Source organism: Pleurodeles waltl, chromosome 4_2, assembly GCF_031143425.1.
Source record: "Pleurodeles waltl isolate 20211129_DDA chromosome 4_2, aPleWal1.hap1.20221129, whole genome shotgun sequence".
In the NCBI taxonomy this organism is placed as follows: domain Eukaryota; kingdom Metazoa; phylum Chordata; class Amphibia; order Caudata; family Salamandridae; genus Pleurodeles; species Pleurodeles waltl.
Window position 1 is genome coordinate 891,109,721 of NC_090443.1, and position 26,374 is coordinate 891,136,094.

General features: G+C 43.5%; 1 protein-coding gene across 1 annotated transcript in view; it reads left to right on the forward strand.

The window, feature by feature from the left end:
• Positions 1-26,374, forward strand: part of NRDC (nardilysin convertase) — a 780,134-nt gene that overhangs the window by 71,140 nt on the left and 682,620 nt on the right. Inside the window, exons 3-4 of the mRNA XM_069232676.1 lie at positions 2,911-2,992; positions 11,717-11,870. Of these exons, the coding sequence (XP_069088777.1) occupies positions 2,911-2,992; positions 11,717-11,870 (236 nt within the window). The remainder of the gene's footprint in view (positions 1-2,910; positions 2,993-11,716; positions 11,871-26,374) is intronic.

Here is a 26,374-nt window from a genome sequence, read left to right on the forward strand (position 1 = left end):
CACAAGCAATTTAAAATATAACAAGGCAGATGATAAACACTGATAAACATATTGCAGCAATCAGACTTTCAGTGCATATGTGTGATCTATTAATTACCTGGTTTAGAAGGTGCTGTCCCCTGGGTCCACTTGAAATGCACCCCCCCACAGAACAGACACCGTGTCCTGCAGAATGGATGTGTAAGAGCTCTTCTTGACCCTCCAGCATCCACCTTTGCCTCACAACAAGATCATTTTTTTCTGTAATTTTTGTCTAACTAATAAACTAATTATTTGCATTGTATTACTCTCCACTCTGAATTAATAGATTTATTCTGTTTTCCTTAGTTTCTTATGTATACTTGTTCGTGTGTTTTGCGTCGCATTGATAGCGTTAAAGGTTTATTTGTTGTTCATGTGTCACTATTTTTACTGTAATCTTAATCATGTCTGCACCAAAAAGCATAATTTACAATGATACCAAGCATAAATGAGTACTCTGGTAAAACCATTGCACACTTACAAATTCCGATCTCCATATGCTTTAAAAATAGTTCCATCTAAATCGTATTAAAACACATTTTCACTTCAATAGTGCTAGCATATTTCCCTTGCCAATGATTTCTTCAATTATGCATTTCTTTTCAACATTTGAAGCAATCATGTGCCCCGACCCTTACCAAAATGAGTTTATGATCTCCGTTTCACCGACTTCCTGCAAATCCTGTAGATTATGTACAGTTTTTCCTTTTTAAAAAGTGAAAAACGTTAAGAACACAGTTTCCAAGGCAATCTGGTGAGCCCTCACATCGAGTTCACTGCAAACTTTAAAAAAAAAAAAAAAAAAAAAAACATACCCAGAGCTGTTAGGCTTCCACTTTCTGTGTCGGTCACAGGTCACGTACAATAAAATTATATAATTATTTCTGCAGATACATTAGGTACAGGGAGAAAGGGATGCGGAGGATAACGAACAAAAATATAACTAAAAGCATTGAGAGGGTTAAGGGATATAGAGGTGGATCGAATAGTCAATAGTTGTGGTGGCTAGGCGGATGGGCATGTGGTCTGAGCGTGAGAGGTGCACATAGAAGCTGCTTCAGTAAACAGTGGAACAACAGACGGAGGTAGCAATGAATGGTTGAACTGAGCGGGAGGAGTGGGCAGGGAGAGGGGCTTCACAATATGGCCTCTTGTCTCCCCAGTCCCATTGTTGACTGGCTGAAGGCCAATTTTGATTTGCATCTCCAGGTGTGCACAAGCGAGCAAATAAGATGTAATGTTTTGGAGGACATCCATGTATTTCCTGTGCTACAGAAAAGTGGCCAATAGTAATCCCTTTAGACCTGCCGAGTGATGGAGCTGACTTAGTCATGACCCCTCAGTGAAATCCGGTCTGGCCATATGTTGCGGAGATAGGTGACTTAGAGGTGTTCAGGGGACCTCATTTTTCAGCACCTCGCTCCTGTCTAGGAAACCTTAAAAGCTGAGGCATTTCGAGCATCCCTCTTATCTGGAATAGCCCACAAGGCCAAAGTTAAAATACAATACAGTTTCTGTTCCGCTTATTTGGCAAAAGGTATGCTGATGTTTTATAAAGTAAGGATGTGCGCCTCCTGAGGTATAGGTCATCAACTAGGACTTTCCAGCCTTCTCTGTCCTGGGCTATTCCTCAGTCTCTCAATGTGGCTAAAGTGCTGGAGGTAAACATTGTGTGTGAGATTTCACATTTTCCTTAGGATTTCTTTTGATGGAGCATTTGTCTGACATAGTACATTATCTGTTTGGTGTCATCACATTGTGCCTACAGTATTGAACACAAGGCAAGTCGAATGCCATGTGATGACAATATCTAGAAGACTATTAGTTAAGCATTGTTACATTCATCTACAGCTAATAACAGCTGTTAATTATCCTCCCAGCAGTTCTGTGCCTCAGCCTAGGTGAGGATACATGATAGGGTGAGGTTGGGGAAGAGGGGTGCTTTGGGGGTCAGGGGAAATAATAGATAATTAACAGATTTTATTGATGTAAAGCAACTGGCATTCACCCCACCAAAAATAGGGATTACTGTGGGAGCCGGTCCAAAAATAGCTGAATGGTTTAGTACAAGAAATTGCTCCCGTCTCCCACAATTCTCCGTCACCCTTCTGAACCAGCTGGTTCATGCATGGTTTTTCGGGCTCCTTCCCTTGTTTTGGTGAGAGGGAAGCCCAGACAGCCAAAGAAAAATAGAAACAAGTAAACCATCTTTTAAAATATTTCTTTGGCTGATAGGGCTTCTCTCTTAGCAAAAGAAAGGGGAAGGGCCCAGATAGCTGCTGTGCGGGAACTGACTGCTTCAGAAGAGGCTGAGGGTGCACTGCAGAAGGATGAAGCTGTGTTTTTTTTTCCTTTCAGTCATTTAGGTGGGAGGCAGGTATTGTAGGGATAAATGACAGTACAACACATGCCTTTTTCACGCATGGTAAGTGTATTTAAGGTAAATCTATCCATCTATCTATCTGATTTTCATTTAATATATATATTTTTTTCAGGGAAATCTTCCAAACCTACTTTTAATTTACTCCTGACATTCTATTACCACTACGCACTCCATAACCCTAAAATTACCCATGTCTCCCTTTACCAATACCCACCCCTAAACTTCCACAGCACCCCAGAGGGAGGTAGGGAGCTACAGCGTTTTCCCTTTGGGGGCTGTTAACTTCAGATATTGCTTTCAAAGTGAGCATTTTGAATGGCTGGTGAATTCTAAACTTTAGACTCCTGGTGCTAATATTGCATTTTTGGCTTTATAACACTTTTTTAAACTGTTGCAAGTGTGATTGATTATCAACCTGCCAGTATTGCTATGGTCAAATTCATGTTTGATTTTTTTTCTTTTTTTTCATTTCTTTTTTTTCTTTTTTTTTTACTTTTTCCCCGCAGTCAGCTGCTGCCTTGTGTGTCGGAGTCGGAAGTTTCAGTGATCCTGATGATTTACCCGGATTGGCACATTTTTTAGAGCATAGTGAGTAGCTGCCTCATATGTCGCAATATTATTCTATTTGTGTTATATACAATTGCACTGTGCAAGACTAATCAAGATGAACCGTACCACCTGTGGAAGCAAAATCTAAAACGTGGTTCTTTTCAGAATAAAAAGTAGGCATCCTTGTACAAAAGAGGCCAGTCTTTGTAGACTTGTGTAAGGTTCTCGTTGTAATGCTGGCACATTAAAGCCTCTATTGCGGCACGTGGGAACCGGGAAAAGGATAAGGAGAGTATGGTTACTTTTGTGCCCTCCCTTTGTTAGACTTTGAGGATTCCATTAAAAAAAATATACATTTTTAGTTTTCATTTTCTGACTTGTACAGTGTGAAAACATATTCCACAACATCAATAACCATTTATGCATATCATAGACTTTTTACATATGGTGTGTATCGTTTGCACTTCCTCCTTTTGTGATAGTAAATACATGGACATCTGTCACCACCCATTGCCCCTAAGCAGTGCTCATATGTTGCTTTGTCAGTTATCCTTGTCCCATTCATGCCACACTCTTGCCATGTCATATTTTCAAGAATCAGTTTGTCTCATCACATCTTTGTGCCCACCCGAGCACACATTACCCCTTTGTCTTCCTTATAGAGTGTTTTCCACTGTAGGTTGTCTTACTATGTTCAACAGTTCCATCCTTTCCATTAGATCCTGTTATGCTTTCTCATCCCTCTTAATCTCTCTCCTTTGTAACTGTACGGCTAGGGCCCATTCCAACATATCTTTCTACCATATATGTTTAGTGAGGCTTTAGGTGGGTTTACCACTTAGTAGGCAATGTCTGACGGTCACCTCCATATTCATGCCCGTCAGAGAATTGCCACCACTTCTGTCCAGTATTCAGATACTTTTCTGCAAGTCCAAGTCATCATTCTCTGCACTTAGGTCAGACTAGGGATCTATCTGGATATATCTTATGTAGTCTGGAAGGAGTGAGGGATGCACAGTGCAGATACTCAAAATGAGTTCGTTTGAATGTGATGTTGCTAGCAACGTTTTTCCCCTGCATACAGATTTTTTTCCCATTCTGTCAATTGCTCTTGTAGGCCATTATCCCTTGACTATATCCTTTTTAGCAGGACTTGTTTCTTAAGAGCGGTTAAAACCATGTATAGGAGCAACACCAGCATATGCCCTTGAGCCGTTTCTAGATCGCCCTTGATGTTCTAGTCTATTTAGCGAATTGGAAACTTTCCAGGTTCAATCCGATACTACTCCTGTGCCTGCACAAAAGTGATGAGTCTGTCCCTAGTGTATATGTCCGCCAGTATTTGACATCCTCCCTCCCCATTGTCATAGCTCGAGCCTGGTTTATTCGTCAGAATTGTTGTAGTCGCCAGATATTTAATAATGTGCTGAATGGTGGCCTTCTTAAGCCTTTAACTGTGGTTTCCAATGCAATTTGCCACCTTTCATCAAGCAGATTTGTAATATCCCTGCTCTCACTGATCGCCTAAGAAGTATTTTTTTCCCCCCGTTTTCTCTTCAAATGCACCACATACTGCATGTTGTAGTTGTGCAGCTATGCAATATAGCTCCAGATCCGAGATACCAAGCACCCCATGTTCTCGATCCAGCGACAGTGTGATTATTATGGCCTCATGGTTTCCGAGAGTGTTCCTCTGTGCTTAGCTTCCTTGTAAAGTTCCACAAGTCTCTTCAGAAGTAGAGCCATAAATAAAAAGTAAAAACTTCGAAGAGATGCCACCCGTTTCTGGTTTTTCTCTTTCTTTTTATGTAGGTAGCTCATGCATGACCGTAATGAGTTCTTCCTTTTGGAGGTCCACTTTGGTTGTGTGAGCTGGAGCGAGTTTTGGGAGTTTTACTGTTTTCAGGCATTCAGTTTGAGATCTCGGTTTTGCAGTGACCGTTTATACACATTCGCCAAGTGCTGAGAATGTGTTGTTTAGACTAGCCTGCATTACTGCTACTGTTCCATTAGGTTTATTTAGCACCAGTATCAAGGAAAAGGGCCTTTCTCTCTCTCTCTTTCTTTTTATTTTTTTTTACTAACTAAACAAAGATTCTCTCCAATTAATCTCCCTCTTTATGTAGCTTTTTTCCTACATTTTGCGAGGGTGAACCTATCTAAGGTGTCCTAGTCTATCTCAACTGGCCTTTGTGCCTCTGCTTGTTCTATTTTATGCTGTGGACCTCCAGGTTGCTGTTTCTTTAATAATGCTAGCTTCCCATCTTGATTTGTTAGTTTGTGCCGCAATCGTCACTTTATCCAATACATTTTACTCATGCAGTCCTCCCTCTACTAGTATAGGTTTTAAGGTTTCCCACTTATTGGCCTTGGTGGCTCTTGTTCCCCAGTTATTTTATAGGTACATTTGCCCATAAATCTGTAAGAAAACCCATGGCCCTCAAGTCCTCTGAGTTTATTCTCCATGTGGAGGCTCATTTAATCTGTCTATCTCTATTATACTCTATTGTGAGGTGTATTATATGGTGTGTGCAATACACTTACCAACCCTTTTATACTCCTTCAGTTTAGTTTGTCAAACCAGCTCAACCCTGGGTATCTGTGGCTCTGAGCACACTCTTAAACAAACGAACATGTGTAAAGGATTTAAACAGCACCAAACCAATTGAAGAAGAAATCGACAAGACACAAAATAAATCTGACACCAATCTATAAAAATACAATTTTATGTATTTTTAGACACCACAATGAAAAAGATCCACCCGAGGGTCTTGGAGATATAGAATTTACAATGTATACTAAATCAAAGTGTTTCACTCAACCACAAGCAGGCATTTGCAAGTTCAGTGAATTTGACACTTAGAAATATTTTGACTAAAATGTTTGGGCTAGTTGAAATGCAGTCACTTGGAGTCACTTTAGGCAACCACCTCCAGTAGGGAGCCATTCATGGGGTCCAGCAAGATCCTCAAAAACGGTTACCTCAGCAGGTGAATCAGTCTTCAGTCAGTTACAGATACTTTTATCCTTTGCAGGGCTTTCCTACAGACGTGGTCCTGATGCAAAGGATAAAGGGCACTGAAGATGGTCAAAGGATGCTGTGAATGTGATGTGGTTAATGGGGGCTTTGTTGCAACTACTTCTTGGTCAATGAAGGAGTGAAGGGTTCCTGGTCACAGGGTCGACGTCCCTCGAAGTCCTATTGTGTTGGCAGAAGCCCAGTTGCCACTGAACTGCCGGTCACGCAGTATCGCAGTCACAAGCCAGTCCTTCCTGGGTTGATAATTCAACCTCTGGGGGATCTCATCTGCACTTCGACACTCCCAGGCTCAGCGGACTTAGGTGCAACTTCGTGCATTGAGTCCTTGTCCCTGGTGCTGCACGGTGGCGATTGGCGATAGGTTGAAGACTATGGGTTACAAACTTGCCCCATCAGGCTTCCCAGCTGTTTAGTCCCTTAGATGTGAACAGGGGGCTGGCTCACTGACTCTTGGAGTCTCTTGGCTTTGGCTGGGCTCTAGAGACTGCTTCTCCTCAAGCAGGTCACAGCAGGCACAATCCCTCATCTTCGATAGCCACCAGGTTCAACAGCTGCAGTCCAAACCAGTGCAGCTTCTCCTTGCACCCTCCAGTCCAGTCAAGATCTGAGTTCAGGCTGCCAGGGGTGCAGGTGATCCATTTATGCTCGGAAAATGCCCACAGGGCAGGATGGGGTTGGTAGACAATGGGCTACCAGGTTCCCTCCCACCTGATGACCACTTCCTGTGAAATGTGGCATCTGGGCATCCCATGATGCACTATTCTGTCCACTTCCACTATGGCAAGACCTGTCTTCTGGTATGTGGAGCTCCCTTGCCCAACCCAGACATGTGGCTATTAAGGGGGGAGGGGGGTACATGCCCCTGGAAAACTAGTTTGGCCACAGGTTCTCCCTCTCCTGTCCCTAGTACCGGTCTGTCTGCCTGAACAATGGAGCAGCCCCCTCCCTAGTGCTACCTATTTGCCCTTCAAAGGTGGCTTCTCCTTTAAAGCTTGCCTTGTGGCCAAAACCTGTTTGACTTCCTGTTGGAGGGAGGTGACACCTCATTCCAGAGCGGCCCCTATTGTATCCTTTGCAGGCAGTTGTTAGCACATCTCCCCCAGCGGGCAGAAACCCAGTGTCAGGAGCCTGTGTGCAGCCATTATGGGTACAGGGGACTAAAGGCAACAACGTGGAAACTTGGCTAAAGTTACACACTGCAACTTGTTACATTTCAACCTGAGAATCAGGTCGGGCCTAATGTAATGAGTTGTTTGATACCTTGGATCAGGGAGCACAGCTGAGGTGTCAGTGTATAACTCTGCACACGCCAATTGGGTGATCAAGCTTTTCCCCAGTAAAAACAGCAGTTCTGTGGTTCTACTATGAGAACATGTAAAACTACATGTTCTGTCCGTGGGGTATGTTGCATCCTTCATTAGGACTCGTAGACCTGCCATATAAGTGACTTACACATATACCAAGAGGAAGTCAGGCTTTGCAGTTGTTTTAAATGTCAAATTTGGACTAGGAGCTAAAACTGCTTTTCCAGCCAGCAAATGGCAGACTGGGAGTCTCATTTCACTTGTGTCCCAGCTAGGGAAGCACAACAAGGCTGCAATCCATGAGGGGGACCCTCTAATTTACATGCCCGTGGTACCATTCAGGGTCGGCTGGGATCCCAAAGCAGCCCTGGCAATTTTTTGTCAGACTAGCCCCCATGGGAGCATTAGAAGTGAACCTGACCACTGCAATAGAGCTTTGGGGTTTCTCTCTCCCGCAGAAAATGTTGGAAAAAATGGCTAAAACGGTGCATTCTGCAACACATTTTTCATTTTATATTCAGTTGCATTCGTTCTTAAAGCATAGTACATTATGACCTTACAGTGCACCATTATACAGCAATCTTTATTGGGTCTCTTCAACAATTCCCTACCCATCACCCACAAGCAGTTTCTCATCTCTCCATAGCCCCTCTCACGTGTATTTAATTTTTTTCATAGTGCCTCTCTTACCAGCGTAGGGTGTTGGAGCACTTTACATCACGCACACAGATTATGAATCGTGTGTAAATCAGTGTATAGAAAATATTACATAAGACAAAGGGGACTACAAGGTGTAGGATTCACATGTTATCCACACTGGTAGGTATGTTTTAAGAGTGCTTGGTCTGGGGAAGCATAAACTCAGGATTCAGAAAATGTTCTTCCCAAATAAACCCTTTTTGGCAAAATTAGGATAATCAAAGACTGGGGAAAAAATAACTTTCTGACCTGTACCATGCAGTTTGCATGCAGCTGTTTGATAGTAGTTCATAGCTCACTGTGCTAGATTATAAATGCAATTTACCAGCTGCACAGTTAAAAAAAAAAAAAAAAAAAAAAAAAAAAAACGTTCTCCTAGACAAAAGCAGTATCCCATTGAGTGTGGTACATAAAATATTGGTCTATGATGTGTATAGTATACATTCTTTGCAGCAGGCATTTTAACCCTCTGCGCTACCTTAGATGAGTCAAAACTGCCACTAGACAACTCTGATCTCTCTCCAGCTGTGAACGTTAATCATCAGAGTTATCTTGGCACTTTTATTGTTGCCTGAAAACTGTTGGATAAACTCTGCAGTGCTTTTAAAACTGATGCACTTCTACAAAAACGCCCCCAGTAACAAAACAAGCCCCGAACCCTTCCAACCTCCAGCGGAAGCACACAATCCCCAGTACGGCCAGTCCAGCCTTGGTACTATTTACTAGGGACTTACACATAAGTTAGCTTGGCCAAATAGGTAAAAGCCAATTTAATATACCAGTTTAAGGGTAAGGGCACAGGTACTGAGGTTTTGTTAGCAGGTCTCTGGGCACTGTCCGCGTCAAAAAATCAGTAGCATCACACCAAAACCTTTGGTGTGATCATACAAAAAGAGGCATTTCCATACCTCTATCATGAGCAGTGAGAAGTTTGAAATAAATCAATTTAGATATTGAGCAATCTGAATTAGTGTACTTGTGTCTCATGAAATTAGGGTTTTATCTAGACTACTGGTTCTACGGTGAGTCACAGAGTCTTATGAATATTTTCTTTGAGCTGGGTGTAGTATCCTCTAGATGGCAATACAATCTGTCCTGTCCGTGACTTCGGACAATACTCATGCCATTGCCGGTCTTGTGTGAAGTTTAGGAGGGTGTTGGTCTAGGTTCCCATCGGGTATATAAGACTCCTGCACAGACTATCGGTATATCTATGTGGGAAGGACGAAGCTGAACAAAGTCCAGAAATAGGCCTTGTCATCTCTGTTTGGTGCATGCAAAGTTAAGATGCTTGTTTTCACCCGTCCAGAACCGCATGCACCAATATGTGCCTACTTTGTCAAGTTGCAAACACCTGTCTTTAAAGGTCACCCTAGGTGCCACCCATATTGACACTCCTCTTGCATATGTGGAATATGTTGAGTAGTATAACTGGCCTCTCCAGCTTTGACCTCCTTTGTGTCTGTCAGGTGCTTCGCTTGAAGGAAGGTGATTTCTATAATGTGTCTTCTATGATAGTTTTGTATTCTGTACCTCCGTGCATAGCCATTAAGTCCCCTTACTGTCCATGTCACCTTTTTTTTTTTTTTTCTAGCCATGGGCCCGCCACCCGTTATGTGGGTGTGTTGTAGTATTTCAGATGTGAACCGCAACCTTTCTCCTTGTGAACTGTTTTGGTGTGTTCTGTGCAGTAGCCTACAGGTCTCTGTAACACCTGTCCATGATGCTATGTGTAATAAATTACCAGCCTTTCCCTTGTCCCCCCCTCCCCCCCCCCCCCCCCCATGTGAAAACTGAACAATTGTTGTCTTCCCACATTGTCCCATAAAGTGATAAAACATCCGCTAAAATACTCGGTTAACCTACCTGAACTTATATTGCTCTAATCGGGTACTGTCTTGTATGTTATATGTTGAAGGGGCACCATTTCCCGTGTTGTCAGGCCAGAAAAGTAAAGCCCCCTTGCAGGGGGAGACCAGTCCCCCTCAGCGGCCCTATGCTAACACCACGCCTGTACTGATGTGCAGATCTATTCTTCCTATGTTACTTCTGTGAATTTGTGCCCCGCCATCCTCCAGCTTGGGTCCCCACTTCATAGAGTTGTTCTTGTCACAGTAGTGCCGATGTCAATGATAGATTAATCTTGCCAAAGTTCCGCTCTTCATAGCTTTCCTTGCAATTTTTTGTGTGAGTGGGGTTGCTTTGCTTGACATCAGTTATTCCAGTTCTGCTGTTCATTTCTGGTTGTTCCCATAAACTTCAGAAGTTGTGAAAAAAGTTAGAATTGCTTGCCTTCATGTATTCAACATCACCAAGCAGAGATTGTTCCATCAAGACGTGCCTTTTGCCTCTATAATTTGATTCTTCCGGAGAGTATCTATGTCTGAGGCAGAGCAGACCATGATACTCATATTGGCTATCTCTGTTAGGAGGTTTGATGCTCTTTTTCCGTATCAAGTGATCTTTCATTTTCTTTGCAAAGGTCATTCCTCATGTGGTTCACTTTTAATCTCCAGTGTTAATTTTGATTGCTCTAGAGCAGTTCGTATTTGTGTCCGCATAAGGCAGTCTCCTTTCGACCCACCCCTGTATTGGTCAATGTATGTTTCCTGGTTGACCCAGGAGTTCTATCCCCTCTCAAGATTAGTTGATCCAAGCTTTTGAGATGTTGCTCTGGGTCTGGGGGAGGAGTGCGCTAAGACACATAAGTCCTCTGTTCTTCCATCTCCCCTCTACTGCAAGGCCCTTGTCGTGTCCCATATAGTCCTCTGTCTAGGGATCAGCAAGTCGTGTACTATGTAAGCCACACACCAGCTCCACCAGTTCACAGCTGTTCTTTTGGCTGCTGAAAGCAGGACTTCCTTCTGTCGCCCCCAAGCCCTGTGGCGATAGGGGGGCCAGACCGTTATTTGATGGCCTCATTCACTCCTCCCTCATCCCTAGCTGACACTGTGGAATAATACTCAGAGCCCGTCTGTGGATTCTCCTCTTTGCCAGGCATACTCCATGCCCCTCCAGTTGCATGTTGCCAGTGCAGAGCCCCAGCGCCTGGCTTTGGATGGAGCACCGGTCCCAGCTCCTCTGCGTCCTCCCTCCTTGTGCCACTCTCTGTAGCTAGAGGTCTGATTCTAATTCCCACTGTTTCTTCTAATTAGGAAGAACATATGGCTGTGTTCAGTCCTCTGCTCCGGTCAGGGTTTCCAAGTGCAGTCTTTCTATGATTTGATTTTTAGGTCTGTCCTACAAACCACTTTACATGTCTTGCCAACCTCATTTAATAAATAAAAAATAAAAAAACACATACATACATATTATACTTATATGTGGGTGGGGGAGGGATCGGGCCTATTCATCCATTGATCTGTTGATCAGTCAGTCATTCACATTTTGCTTCTGGCTACCACAGCATACAACATAGAGCAGTGGGGTAGCTCAGTTTTGCCACTGGCTGTCCTGTACTGTGAGTTACAGGATTTTGCCTTATCAGATGTGCACATTGACCTACCTACAAAGAAGTAGACTATTCTACCTATTATATAGTGCCATGCTGGTGGGCCAATACTTTGCCAGTGTTTTTTTTAAATTCTTTATCATTCTAATTGTTATTTTTTGAATACCCACTTGTTGTTTAACAGTGGTGGTTTTGATTGTCTCAAATATTAACAAATGTATTTTGGTGATTGAAAGTTTAGCATTTTTAACTCTCACTTTTTTTTTTAGTGGTTTTCATGGGAAGTGAGAAATACCCAGATGAGAATGGATTTGATGCTTTTCTGAAGAAACATGGAGGCAGTGATAATGCTTCGACAGATTGTGAACGGACAATATTTCAATTTGATGTCCAAAGAAAATACTTTAAAGAGGCCCTTGATAGGTAGGATCAGTTTTAAGTATTTTCCTTATGTCTGTGAAGTTATTTACGCTATTTTGCAAAGTAAAAATAAATTGAACCAAACATGTAAGTTAAATCAGAGATGAGGAATATAGTTTGTTCAGAAAAATTACAAGATTAATGCAAGGTCTGTGCTTGTTAAGCCATATTCCTTTATAAACACTCTTAAATTCTACAAATAAGGAGAGAGAGGCCCATGAAGAATGAATGGTTTGCTTTGGCCAGGTGGGGGAAGGTTTGGGCTCTCCTTTCCTTCATTTTTATACAAAAAACCACATTCAATAGAGTCTGATATGAGACTTTGAGGATTCTGTAAGACTCCTACCAGAGGGGCTGCAGTATTCCCTTTACATCACAGAAACTGCTGAGAAATCAATCTGAGGAAAGTGCCGCATAGACCCTCTTTACGAAAGCATATAAACTGCATAGCCTAGCCTGTCACTTGCCGGTGGCCTCCAGGCCCTGCTTGTTCCAGCCAGATCCACCGCCTCTGCCCGGGTTTTCCCACTCACCGTTTAGCCCATCAACAGATGCCCCTCCCACCCCAGAACCTACTTAAAGCAGGCCGCAGTGCAACAGTACAGCAAGTTCTCCGCCTGCTTGCCAATGACAAGCCCATCCGTGCCTGAACTGCACCCAGTGCCACGACTCCTGCCTCCCGAAGATACAACACCGATAAGCTCTACACCATTAAACCCAGATGCCACAACAAACGCTACCACTGTGCAGGCCCGCGCTCCACAGTCGACCCTTCCACCTGCACCCACTGCCACTTCACCTGCCACAGCACACCAACTTGCCCCACTCTAAACACACTACAGGCACCACCTGAACAAAAACACTATCTCGCATGCACCCTTCTCAACACACGCTCAGTATTAGGCAAACAATCCACTGACATTTGGGACCTCATCTCCACGCTCACCCCTGAAGTCCTCTTCCTTACTGAGAACTGGCCCAACCCCACTTCTGTGACTGACATCGTCACCACAATACCTGAAAGATACAAGATCACCCACTGTGACCGCATCAACAAGCCAGACAGAGGAATCGCCATCTTACACAAGGAATCCTTCCAGTGCAACACCACAAATGACAACATCATCCCAGCCATATAAATTCTCAACTTCCAACTCCAAACAGACAGTAAAACCACCATGGTGGTCACCCTCACCTACTGTCCTCCAGGACCACGTCCAGCCTTTTGCAACTCCATTGCACCCCTCACCATAAACTCCCAACAACTACATTTTCCTCAGCGACCTTGTCTTCCATCTCGACAACCACAATGACATCAACACCTCCAATTTCCCTGACAGCATGAATAACATTGGTCTCTCCCAACTCGTCCACAGCCCCATACATACCACACGTCACTCGCTAGATCCCATCTCACCTCCATCGACCATATCGGGTACAGCCACAACACAGAACTCACCTGGTCTGACCACTCAATCGTCCAATTCAACATCACCAGCTCACGGACCTCTGCCCTAGCCACCCAACACCCCCTACTGAAGCTGGAGCAAACTCTCAAAGGACACATGGATCAATGCCCTCAACACCACCCACCCCATTTCTTTCAACAACCAGAACGTCAGAAACTTCAACAATTGGATCACCAGCTGCACCGACAGTCGTTTCCTGTCGGTAACAAAACCCACAGAATGTCGACCAAGCAGGCTAGCTGGTACACTGAAGACCTCAGAACTGCTAAAAGACACTAAACAACTGGAAAACAGATGATGCACCAGCAAGGACATGACCGACAAGACTGCCTTCAAGACAGCCCTCAACCGCAGTCACAGACAGTTGAGAGAATTGAAGAAAAAGGCCATAGTCTCACGCATCGAATCAAGCTCCAATAACAGCAATGAACTCTTTAACATCATCAAAGAACACTCCAACCCCTCAGCTGCAACAAACAACATTACCCCCTCACAGGACCTCTGCAACAATCTTACCAACTTCTTCCACAGCAAAATCCCCAACATTTACATAATCTTCAAGCCTAAGGCCACCGACTTCTTCATGCAACACAATAACCCCGCTACCACCACAGACCTCTAACTAATCGAATGGAGCCAGCTCACCTCACAGAACACCGCCTCCATCATGAACTCTGTTCACTCAGGGGCCCCAGCCAAACCATGCATGTTCAACATCTCAATTGCCACAACCGTCTTCTCTGAGGACTGGAAACATGCAGAAGTCATTGATGTACTAAAGAAACCATTGGCAGACCCCAGCAAACTCAATAACTACAGACCAATCTCCCAGCTTATGTTTCCGGCCAAAGTATTAGAAAACGCCATCAACCAACAACTCTCCTCACATCAGGAATGCAACCTCCTACTCAACTCCTCCCAGTCCGGATTCCACAGCAACCACTGCATCTTCAACACTTATGTCACCTCTGGCCAGCATCGCAAAGCCCACGGACTCAACATCATGTCTCATTCTGGACAACAAGCTAACTATGACGACTCAGGTCAGTTCCGTCATCTCCTCCTGCTTCTTCATCCTCTGCATGCTCTATACAATATTCAAATGGCTACCCCTAAGCTCCAGATGCACCATCACCCAGGCCTCATCTCCAGCCGACTGGTCTATGGCAATGCTATATACACAGGGATCACAGCTGACCTCCTCTGATGGCTACAGAGCATACAGAGCGCTGCAGTCAGACTTGTCCTGGATCTGCTTAGACCAACCCATATCAGCTACTACCTCTGGGAACTCCACTGGCTCCCTGTGCCAGTTCAAGTTCCTGACCCTTACATATAGAGCCCTACACAACTGCGGACCCTCCTACTTGAGCCACCGCCTGAACTTCCATCAGCCCACTATACACCTTTGCCTCTCTTTCTCTATCTCTCACACCCCACATCCCACGTAGGAGATACGAAGGCCGCTCATTCTCCTACCTAGCAGTGAAGACATGGAACGAGCTACCCTTCCATCTATTGGCCGTCCCATTGCTTCCAGAGTTCCAAAAGTCCCTGAAGACCTGGCTATTCGACTAACCAAATAGAGCCTGCCAGCACCTGGATACCCTCACGGGTGACAAATAGTACACTACAAATCTACTGATTGGTTGCCCCAGCTGCTTCCTTTTCTGCGTTAGGAAGGCTGTTGCATGGCAGCAAGAGCACTTCAGCTCAATCCAGCTCAAATTCACAACAACCCAAAGTGGTTAGGACTATCCTGGAGTACACTACCTGCCTGAGACAGACTTAGAAGGAACAGGACACGGAAACAAGATGTGCTTCTTCCTGATTGGCTGGCACTTTGTTTGACTCCGACTTCCTGTAAGTGTCCCCAAACCAGTACTTGCCTTGTAAGCCAAAGGCGTTGTACTTCAACAGAATTTGAAACAACTCCGCTCACCAGTGTTGAGAAGATGTTTTTCAAAGACAGGGACTTACCAGATCACTGCTTTCCCTGGTGGTTGGTAACAAGCTCTGGACTCCGAAGCCATTTTTAGAGGATCGGGAAGTTATGCTGCTCTGCCATGAGAGGAGTGGTCCCTCTGACTGAAAATAAGACCACTGTGAGGCCCAGTTGACTGGACTGTACAGAGTAGCTCTGCCTAGAGGATAGCTTGAGGGAGTGAATTACAAAGAAATTATAAAATTGCCCAAAAATTATAAAGCATGTCCATAGTTTGAGGAGCTGCAGAGAGAGCTTCCAGGAAAACATTGATGGTGAGCTGCACTTACCTTCATAGTATCAAAGGTGTCTGTATAAACCACCATTAAGCCCCAGAGGGAAACATAAGTTGTTTGTAGCATGTGTGACTGCAGATACACGTTCTCTGCATCTAGTGTTGGGCTTGGATTTTTAATACTTTTATTTTGAGCCACAAGGTATAGTGACTCCTCCCTTAGATGACCATGCACACGGGCAACCAGCTCCATTGTTAAATAGTTTTTTTCTGCCTTGGGGTTTGGACATGTACTGATCGAGCTCTATGTTCAGCACCTATCAATGCTTTACCACAGAGCCCACTTGATCGCTTGACTTCTCTACTTTTGGGAAAACTGACACGTGTGACTGATCTTCTTTCCTGTTTTTTGTGTCTACTCAACATACACCAAAGACCGAGCTTCTCTGAATACCTCACCACTGGGGCCTCTCATCTCTCTCGGGACACTGCCCCTCGTCTCGAACGCCATCGACAAGAATGCGAGGACAGTGATGAAAAGAATGCCCTCCCAGTACTACCCTCAGAGCCATTACAAGTTCTCTAGGACAGACCATTATCAAGTCTGCAATCTCTGCCTCTTTCTGAGCACCTCTTTCTGAGCAGGACACCATGTGCTAGGCCTTCCGCACCTTATGATCGAAAAAGACTCTTCGTTATCAGCGTGAGTGGAGATGGGCTCATTGGAGAATGCAGAGAGAAGAGTCTGACAATACCCCAACATCTTAGGGGCACGTGGTGTGGAAGTAGAGTACAAAGCTGGTCCCTCGGAGGCCCACCTGGCCCAGTCCCAGGCAAGCTCACCTTCACGTCTGAGGAAGAACAGCAGCAAGATGCAGTGTTTCATAACCATGCTAAAAGACTTCAACTCTGATTAGGGCTTGCTTCCACACACAACCCATGCCTGCACTGCGGCTGCGTGTAGAGGTAGAGCACAGTCCCAGAGGAGGTTAAGGGTCGGATGTCGAGGCCTAAACCTAAAGAACAGCTTGCCGGGGCCCCTACTGCCTCTGGGCCATGGTTGACACTGACCAAAGCCTTCAGAGCTGACAACACTCCCTCCTCAGGTTGCAAACATCCTGTACAAGCCTCGGGCCCCTTCAAAGCCAGCAGGGTCCTCGACACCAGCACAAAAGCAGACACCGGCACCCAAAGTGCACATAAGTGCAAATACCAGCATCAATGTTGATGGCTCCCTTGACACCAAAGGCTTATTTGGCGTTGAAGATGCCATCAATGGCCAGCTCCAAGTATTCAGAGCAACCTATGTTCCAGCGACTGCATGTGGAGTTAGATGCTCGTCAGAGGCATCTGTTTATACAAATGCTGACAGGCAAAAGCTCCATAAAGCTGCCACCAAAGCCACAGGAGACTATCCCAAGGCCAGGGGGGGGAATTGACTTTTGGGGAGGATATTGCTTTGGAGCCTCCTCCACCTCTCAAGCATAAGAGACGAAAGGGCAGGACCACTAGCCCTATCCCTTGCTCCTGCTCAGACTCCTCCCTCTCCACCACCTCAAGAATCACCTCCTCCATATTTACTTGAGGGGTCACAACACTCAACCTATGGGAAGGGGAGACCACTCCACCCTGCGGATCCCTATGATGCACTCTGTGACCCTGTACCTCAGAATGACCCATTGGACGACTATAACTTTGATTTCTGGGGGGTAATACGGACCCAACCATGCTCTCCCCACCTGTAATGACACTACTACATACCACAAAGTCAAACAGAGGACCGCCACATATCACAAAGTAGATATACACATTATTCAGGACGATGATGAATTCCTGATGGAAACTTTATCCAAGATCCAGCTCACCTTCAGTTCTTCCTTGTGATTAAGGGTATAGTTGGGAATACCTCTGAGACCGTTAAAGATCTCGTCAAAGCAAGAATTGTCACACCTAGGGTAGATTAAAAAAAAAAAAAAAAAACCCTCTCCTAATGACCGACCCTACATCTGTAGCCACGTACCTCCGGACTTGTTAGTAGTCCACGTAGGAGAGTAAAAATATTGATGCGGCGAGAGCAGTGCTAGCAGTTGCACATTGAAAGACTGCCAACTCACCTGACCTGCTCTCCCAATACAATAGGGTGCATTTGGATGAGATGCAACACCTCCCTGAGGAGTATAAGCAGCAGGGCAAGAGCTGGTAATGGAGGGGAAAAAAATATGTAATGCCACTATCTGCTGTGCTCTAGTTGTGGCTGAGCATGTGGCCAGAAGGTTCACCACCAGTATCCTGGACAGATGTCACACCCGGTTCTGTGTCTCTGGATTTAAACCAGAGGCACAGCAGTATCAGCTAAACATCTCTGCAGGTAGGCCAGATACAAGAGAAAATGACAGGCAGATGCCCCCTCCCCAAAAAAGGGCTATGGGTGCCTTCCCGACATCTACTCCAAGGGGATCCTTTCGGAGGCTACAGGGCAGGTAGTAAGACTGTCTCCCCAGACCCTCTCCCCGCCTCCCCACATTAGAGGCAACTGCAGTCAATGCGGGGGTACTCCAGAAGGGCCTATAGAGCCAGCAGCACAACGGGTACGGGGGAAAAGAGGCTCAGACAAAGGAGATGGTATCTTCTCTGAGCAGTGACTCTGTCTGCCCCCCCGTCCCCGCACCTGATCACATAGCACTTGTCAGACAGAGACTTAAGGTCCATTCTAAACTTCAGGCCTCTCAACAAGTATATCCTCTCAGAACATTTCAACGTGGTCACTTCATACCCACCCTCAATCTGAAGGATGCCTACTGTCACATGCCTATCCATCCCGCTCATCGCAGCTACCTCTGTTTTGTGGTAAGTGATCAACATTATCAGTTCAAAGTGTTGTCATTTGGTGTCACCCCAGCCCCATGGTATTCACCAAATGCCAAGCTGTGGTACCCACCCACATTTGAAGGTGGTTAGGAGGGTGGGGGGGACTCGCGTGTTTTCCTACATTGACAATTGGGTGATCAAGAGTGCAGGCAAGGAACAGAATCTTGCTCACACCCACGCCACCATATGTCCCCTCCACAGATTGGGATTAACCATAAATGCTGCCAAATACCAACTCCAAACACTTCACTTCAGCCCTTCTTGGGGGCCCTTCTCAATACAATCACCGGCAGGCCTATTCCAGCCAACCCAGGGGTAGACATTCCAGCAGCTACTGCCTCTTATTCAGCCAGATCATCAACTCAGTCCCAACAGTTATGCTTCTTCTTGGGATGATAGCCTCATACATAGCTATAGTCCCCCGATGCCAGGCTGCACTTGCATCCGCTATAGCAGTGCTTATCACCTCCGTGGGAACAGGCGGAGGATGACTTGGAAGATCTAGTGTTGATACAGGCCATCGACCATTACTCTGTGTAGTGATGGAACAACAAAAATCTGTTGCAGGGCCAGCCTTTTTACAGACTCTTCCGCAGGTGACCATCCCCACAGACCCCTGGCTCTAAGCTAGCTCTCAAGACCTTCATTCAGGAGATTCAGCACAAATTAGTCCTCTTAAAGACTGACAACATACCTGCCATGTACTGTCTCTAAAAGCTGGGTGGCACATACTCACTACACTACATGTCAACACTGGTGCAGAGCATTTGGCATTGATTGATTCAGCATCTGATACACCTCTTGACAGAATACATTCCAGGAGTGGAAAAAGATTTTGCAGACCTGCTCAGCAGGCTGCAGCAACAAGTCCACGAGTGGGAACTTCTCTCATATCCTACTCCTGTACTTCTGTTGTTGAGGGTGGTCTCTGAGGTTCACCACAGCATAAAACGCAAAATGCCAAAACGTTGCCTCCAGGTTCCCACTCCCACAGTCCATGGGCAGTGCTTTCTGAATGAATTGGACAGGGATCTCTGCCAACGCTTTTCCTCTTTTCCAACTCCTTCCATATGTGATTTGTCATACCTCCTTCACTCACCCTGGTGTCTCCTACGTGAGCCAGACAACCCTGGTTCTCGACCCTCCCTGCTTGAGATGTCCATTGTTCCCCATGAGAAGCTCCCCAAAAGGTAGACCTTCTTACTCAACCAAAGCACAATCAGGCACCCTAGCACCAGGCAACTCGATGAAGCAATCTGGCTCCTGAGGTCCTACAGTTTGGTTATCTCAACCTACGTTAAGAATGTTTAGCCATTGTCAAGGTAGTACGTAGGCCTCTTCCTGAGCCGGTTATGCTACCAAAAGGAAAAGATTTGTCCTTTGCTGCAATTCCAAGCATCTGGATCATTGTACACCTGCAGTTGAGAATATTATCTGTCAACTCCACTTGCAAAAATTAGGCCTAGTCAGCACTTCCATATGGCTTCACTTGGACGCCATTGCAGCCTGTATACTGAATAGAAAATGTTGCTCTTTATTCAAAATCCCTGTCATCAAAGCTTTCATGTAAGGATTCAAATATGTTATCCCACCCAGATTTCTCCCCAGTCCGGTCTGGAACCTTAATGTAGTTCTTACCAGACTCACGGGCACCCCTTTTAAACCACTGAACTCGTGCCCTTCACAGTTTTACTTCTGCACAGTCTACTTCCTTGTCTCTATGATGTGTTTACGAGCTGCACGCCCTCACTCTGGAGGCGCCTTTTTTCCAGATTTATAATAAGAGACCAGTCCTTTTCTTCCAAAGGTGGTGTCCTCCTTCCACCTCAACCTGACCATAGAGTTCCCTGTCTTTTACCACTGAGCCAGGCTTGATAGCAGAGAGAGCCTTTCACACTCTTGACTGCTAGCAGACCCTCATGTACTACATTGACAGGACCCAAACCCATTTGCAAAACACAATAAGGACATTAGTTGTCAAAGGCAGGCATAGCCAGGTGGATTGTCAAATGCGTCAATTTCTGATATATTAAGGTTAAAAGAGCCTTACATTCCCTGTCTAGACTGCATTCAACACAAAAAAGAAGCCACTATGTCTTTTCATGGGACCATGTCTATAGCTGACATTTGTAAGGCAGCTACATGGTTCACTCCACATGTTTACCAAGCATTACTGTATGGCTGTCTTAACATACAGACAGACTGTTTTAGGAACTTTGTTTCAGTCATCTTGCACCATCCACATGCTAGCCACCAATTAAGGGGAGTACTTCTTTATAGTCTATGCAAAGCATGTGTGTCTACAGCCACACATGCAATGACTGGAATATGTTACCCTGTAAACATCTGTTTGTAGTATGTAGTGCTGTAGATTCACTTTCATCCACGGCAGCCTGGATACCAGTAGTTGCTGCAGCCATACACTTCCTTTTTTATCAATTCAAACACTTTCTGTACCACTTCTTCTTGCATGGTCACCAAACAGTCATATCTACTGCTCCATCAGTCTAAAAATGGAGACTGTGCCCATGCCCATAGCCAACTATTAAGGGATCACTATACCGCATGACCTGAGGGACTACTTCAAAGAAAAACAAGTTGCAAATGTCAGAGTTCCACACTAAATTGCAAGGTATGCAAAATATGTGAATCTACAGTGTTATACTCTACAAACTGATACATTCCCTTCTGAAGTACCTGTGGGTCCAGCAGGTACCTCTAGAAAGTGCTGACACCCTTTGGTTTACACTTTGGCAAATTAGGGTCAGTGTCTAAATTGATAAACTGTTCTTCTTAGAAGTTATTGAACTGACTGGTCATGAGATTTTTGTCTCATACTTTATATGAGTATCTTAGAAGTACTACCACCTGTTAGAGAAAGGCTTGTCTGCTTGATTTTTCTGCCTCTGCGGAGTCAACTGACCAAGGGTTTAGCTCAGTGATCCAACTGTATTGTATTATTACCAGCATCCTGAGACACGTGGTAATTGACAACAATGACCGCTGCTCTTGGATCCGAGGAAAAGAGCTCACAAGTGGTTGAATCCTTTAATACTAGATAGACTTCATAAGAGATGAACTACCCCTCAGTAAAGTTGAATATGTTTACAGTAGCATGCCAGTTAAGATTCCTATTGCACAGGTGTGGAAGAAGTCTGTTTTGAGGAACATAAGGGTATCACCTCTACATTTATCAAGTCTAATTTATTTCTTAATGTTTTCCTTGCCAAATTGTGCAATTGGAATCTGTGAATGAGAATATTGCAGGTAACACTGGAAAATTGGAGAGCAAGTGGTATGAAGATTAAATATTTTTCTTAAACAAAACGTGATTACACTGGTAGATGAATCAAAATTTGTTGAGCGCTTGCACTCTGCCTGTCTTGTGTATATCATTTGCTCCTCGTATGGCAAGCTTCCTGCTGCCTTAGTGCGATTGTGCCCATAGACTTCTGGTGTGTTGATGTATCTTATATATGTACTACCATCTTTTTTTAACATGTTTTATTAGGCTTTTAAGTAAACAGCAAACATTCTTATGTAATATACAAATTTGCGGAGTCCCCCCAGATTCACATGTATATGTACTTTCAGCTTCTGGTGATATTTTTCTAGCCTTCTGATGTGCAAAGTCCGAGTATTCAACGCTGGATATAAGTTCTGGAGTCAAAAGCTCAGAATCCAGTGATGAACATTTAGATGCCCCAGTTTGCCATGCAGCATATCTGAGGGATAAATATCTTGAGTTAATTTTTATAACATGTTGAGAAGAAGCTAATTTTAGCATTGGCCCTTTATAGCATTTGCGTGATTCACAGAGTCTTGTATTAGTGTTCCTTCACTATCCCCAGTGCTAGGGGAACCTTACGTCGTCTGCATTCACAGTCCCTAGTTGGTAACCTCCAACTTTCTCGAGCTGTAGAAGTTAGAAAAAGTAAGAGTTTGACAGGAGGCCCAAATTCCAGCACCTGAATGATATGGCATGGGACAAGCGGGAAAGAGGTGAGTGGGTGGGCAACTGTTATATCCTTGTTTCCTTTAATGTGTAGTCAGTTACCTGGCAACAGCACTGTGGCCAAAAATGCAGTGTCAAATCTACACATTACCTTGATATGTCTGACGGCCCTGACCAACACCACCTGCTCGGAAAAGGTCAAGAAGTACAAGAAAGTACAAAGACATAAACTGGCACTTGACTTATTGATGTCCTAAAGAAGAATAAATACTGGCCATGTCAGTCAAGGACTTTTCAGGCTTTGAAGAGATGACACATCAGGGCTGAGAAGATGTTTTCCAAATTTAGGGCTCTTGAAGTGCCTGCAAAGAAGCCAAGGAATAGGGGGCACGTTTGTTACCATAATCCAAAAAGAGAAGGATGACACTCTTCTGCCCATTAAGGACTGCAGCAGGATCTGTGACTAGGCTTCTTCCATTTCTGGCCCACCGAACTAAGCACCAGGACAGAAGCTGTAGAGCTGCAGAGATTCTTCCTGGGTAAATACTGGTGTTGAACCTTCAATGTCCCCACTTGCCTTTATGTTTTGTAGATTCCATATGTCCAAGTTCAGCCCCAAATAGCACAGATATTCCCATTTCATCCTTAGGGTTTGGGGCTTTGCTGTGTTGACAGAGATTAGCTGCCTTGATTCCGGAATGTTTTAATTCCTATCTGTAACACTTACGGTTGCAGCGATAATGTCATTTGAAGGTGCAGATTGGCCTCCAACACTATGTTCCATTTACCAGTTGGAGTGGTTTAGCCTGTGAGTCTAACAGGCACTTGGCCTTTCCAGATTTTTGTCCCCCATTGAGAGACTGCAAGACCAGTTAAAAATCAGTCTAACTAGATTTCAAGCCTTATGACAAAACAGTTTGAATGTTCATCCGTAGGATAATAACGACCATAGGACTCTGTTATTTGCTTTTTTAAGTTTAATATTTTTAATTGGCATTTATATACAAAGAAATAAGGAATCATGAATCTGCACAACAAACGTAGCCCACTAGAAATTAGTAATGCTTAGACCTGAGTGCCTGAAGTTGTTTAGAGAGAGAAACGAGGTAGAAGGTGATGTAATATACCAGTAGATAGGGAAGAGCATTGTCTGCTAAAAGGAATCCCAGAGTGATAAAGAAGGTGTACAATTTTTAGATAGTGGGAGGAAGTGTTAAACAAGTTTGATGGTTTTTCATTTGTTTACTGAGGTTTTGTGCTTTCCACAAAATCTGTTTTGTGCTGGAAGATGGTGGTGGGCATTATTTTAGTATTCATTGAGGATGCCGGTGTTTGCTCACTTCAGTGTACTGTGAGTGTCCTGTATTATGAACCATTCTGTGAGAATAGCAAATCGAATTCCACTCTGGTTTTGTTTTGGGGGGCTGGGATGCTTATAGATATTTCAGGTTGGCTGAAATAATTTGGATAGTAAGTGTTACTACATTGTCTAACAGAATATTGTTTCATTTGTTTATGAATGAGTTTTGTTGCAGACTTGGGAGTAATAGTTCGGCCAAGTACTTGTTTCTGCGAAGGAATACAATGTTCACTATAGCTTTCCCTAATTTGGGACTAGCATTGTTGAATCTTAGGGAATTGAAAAAAAAATGTGTTCTAAGCTTGTACCTCATTTGTGACATTTCCAATATTTTTGTAATGCGTTCGGAGACTCTATTGGTCTGTGTAAACAAATAACTATTAATTTTGGTGATTGAGTCTGAGCTGGAATACTTCGTGGTTCTTTACCACATAATTTTCTGACTTGTTCAGGTATATTAAGACCAGGTTTCGGTGCCCGAATTGTAATGTGATTCAAAGTGTGGGTTTCACTCATTTTGTTTTGCTGGAATTTGATGCAACAATAATTATTAGAGATTAATATTTTTCAATAGTATTTAAATTTGGACAAAGTAAATTAGATTTTTAATAGTGGATTCTGGGTTTCTTGTGCTGGCCTCTCTGAAGTTTGCTAAATTGTTTTAAATATATTATTACACCAAATGCTGATATTGAGCGGTATTTCATTGGATGTGCTTTTTATTTTTATTTGTTTATAAAGGATTATTTTTATGGGGATGAGTGTTCTCAGTAGAAACTTTGTGGCATGTGGCAGTATATACTTACGCAGCTGTGGAATAGATTTTTTTTTTTGGATCATTTATTTTTCCCAAACAGTCATTTCCATATGCAGCAGCATTACGTTAATTGCCACGAATGTTTATCTAGCACACGTTGTTCTTCATTCTTATTTTCTATAGTAGGGGTTCTTAAGCAGTATAAAGATTAGTGAGGAGACTGGGCAATCCTGTCTTCTGACTCTTGCTAGTCAAATGCCATGTGATAGAGTAACAAATAGACCTGCTTTCTGTTGGTTGCAGAGTAGTTTAAGTCCACAGAAATGTGTGGTATACCATGCAAGGCACCAAACATTTATAATAAATATGACCAACCTTATCAGATGTCTTTTCGACATCAAGTGTAATTCTCCCCCATATTTTTCACATGCTTCCTCTGTTGGGATATTGGTTCCTAGATGGCAGATCAGAGCATTTGTGAACATCTTAGTTGGTGTTTATTAATAATATTCATCTGAAATGTTTGGTATACTGTAGGTTGTTTCCTTCTGCAGGTAGTACACTTAAAGTAACTTCTGTAAAATAACCTTGTAGAGGTTTACTTTGTATAAAATGTCTATAAATATTTGTAAATTTGGTGTTGCCTTCTGTAAATTGTTGATAGATTTCTGGGGTAAATCTGTCAAGGTCTGGGTATTTTCCTTATTTCAGTATTTTGATTGCTATATTGTTTTCTTCCTAATATACACCCACTTCTCTTCTTGTAGTGCCATATCCAATCTGCTAACAGTTTGGAGGAGAAATTATCTCAAAGTATTTGTTAAAATCAGTAGCTGTTTGTTGTGTTTTGTTGGAATATAGTCCTTTGTATAAACCTTGAAATGCTGACACAAAGTCCTTGTAATTCGTTTTGTTTTTGTCGTTTTTGCCTCTGATAAAAATGTTTACACACTTCTAGTTTTATAGTAGTTGGCTAGTTGCATACTGCTAAGATTGCTGCCTATGTGAGCTATTGTTTATATTGTTAGTAAGGTGTAGTCCGCCACATAGGGACAGCTTGTGTTATTTTCTGCTTGCAGTTTGATAAGGTGCTGAAGTGTTATTGAATCATTGTTTGAATGTTAAGGTTTTCCTCTTTTTTATTTCTATTAGGGGGTTTTGTTTTCTTCCCTCAGTCTTTCCTTTTTGTTGCCTGTGAATATAATGATTTATCCAGTGATTCATTGATGCTCAAACATTCCTTTATTAGGTTGTGGATACATTTCTGAAATTATGGTTTTGTAGGAGGGATACATTCAGTCTCCACTGTGGCAGGTTGTTATTTGGAAGGAGTACCATTCAAAAGAGATGCACTGGCTTATGACCCAAAAGTATAATTGGATCAATATTAACATGGACTGTTGTTCGTTTTTTTTTGTTGACAAAGGTCTAATCAGTTATTGAATATGAGTAATGGGAATGAGAAAAGAAGGTATATTCTCTGTGATTGTGGTTGACGATTTTTCATGGGTCTATTGTGTCTTCTGCCTTAAATTCTTCTATACTTTTTGTGAATTTGTTCACTGTCTATCTCCGGTCTGACTTCAGAACAGCAAGTGTATTGTAGTCACTGGCCTCGATAAAGGTGGTATTTGTTGGATTAGTTCTAATGATATGTTCTATTTTATTTCAAAAGTTGTAAACTCTGGGCACAGGTGCACATATATCGAATGGGGAATAAGTAGTGTTGTTTTTTTTGTGTGTGTGTTTTTTTTTTTTTTTTTTTTTAGTATGGTTTCCACCCTTTTCCTTGTGATTTTGCTGATCAAGATAGCAACACCACATTTTGTCTTTGGGGTTACAAAAAATATCTTCTTCCTACCCCTTTTTGTTTGATTTT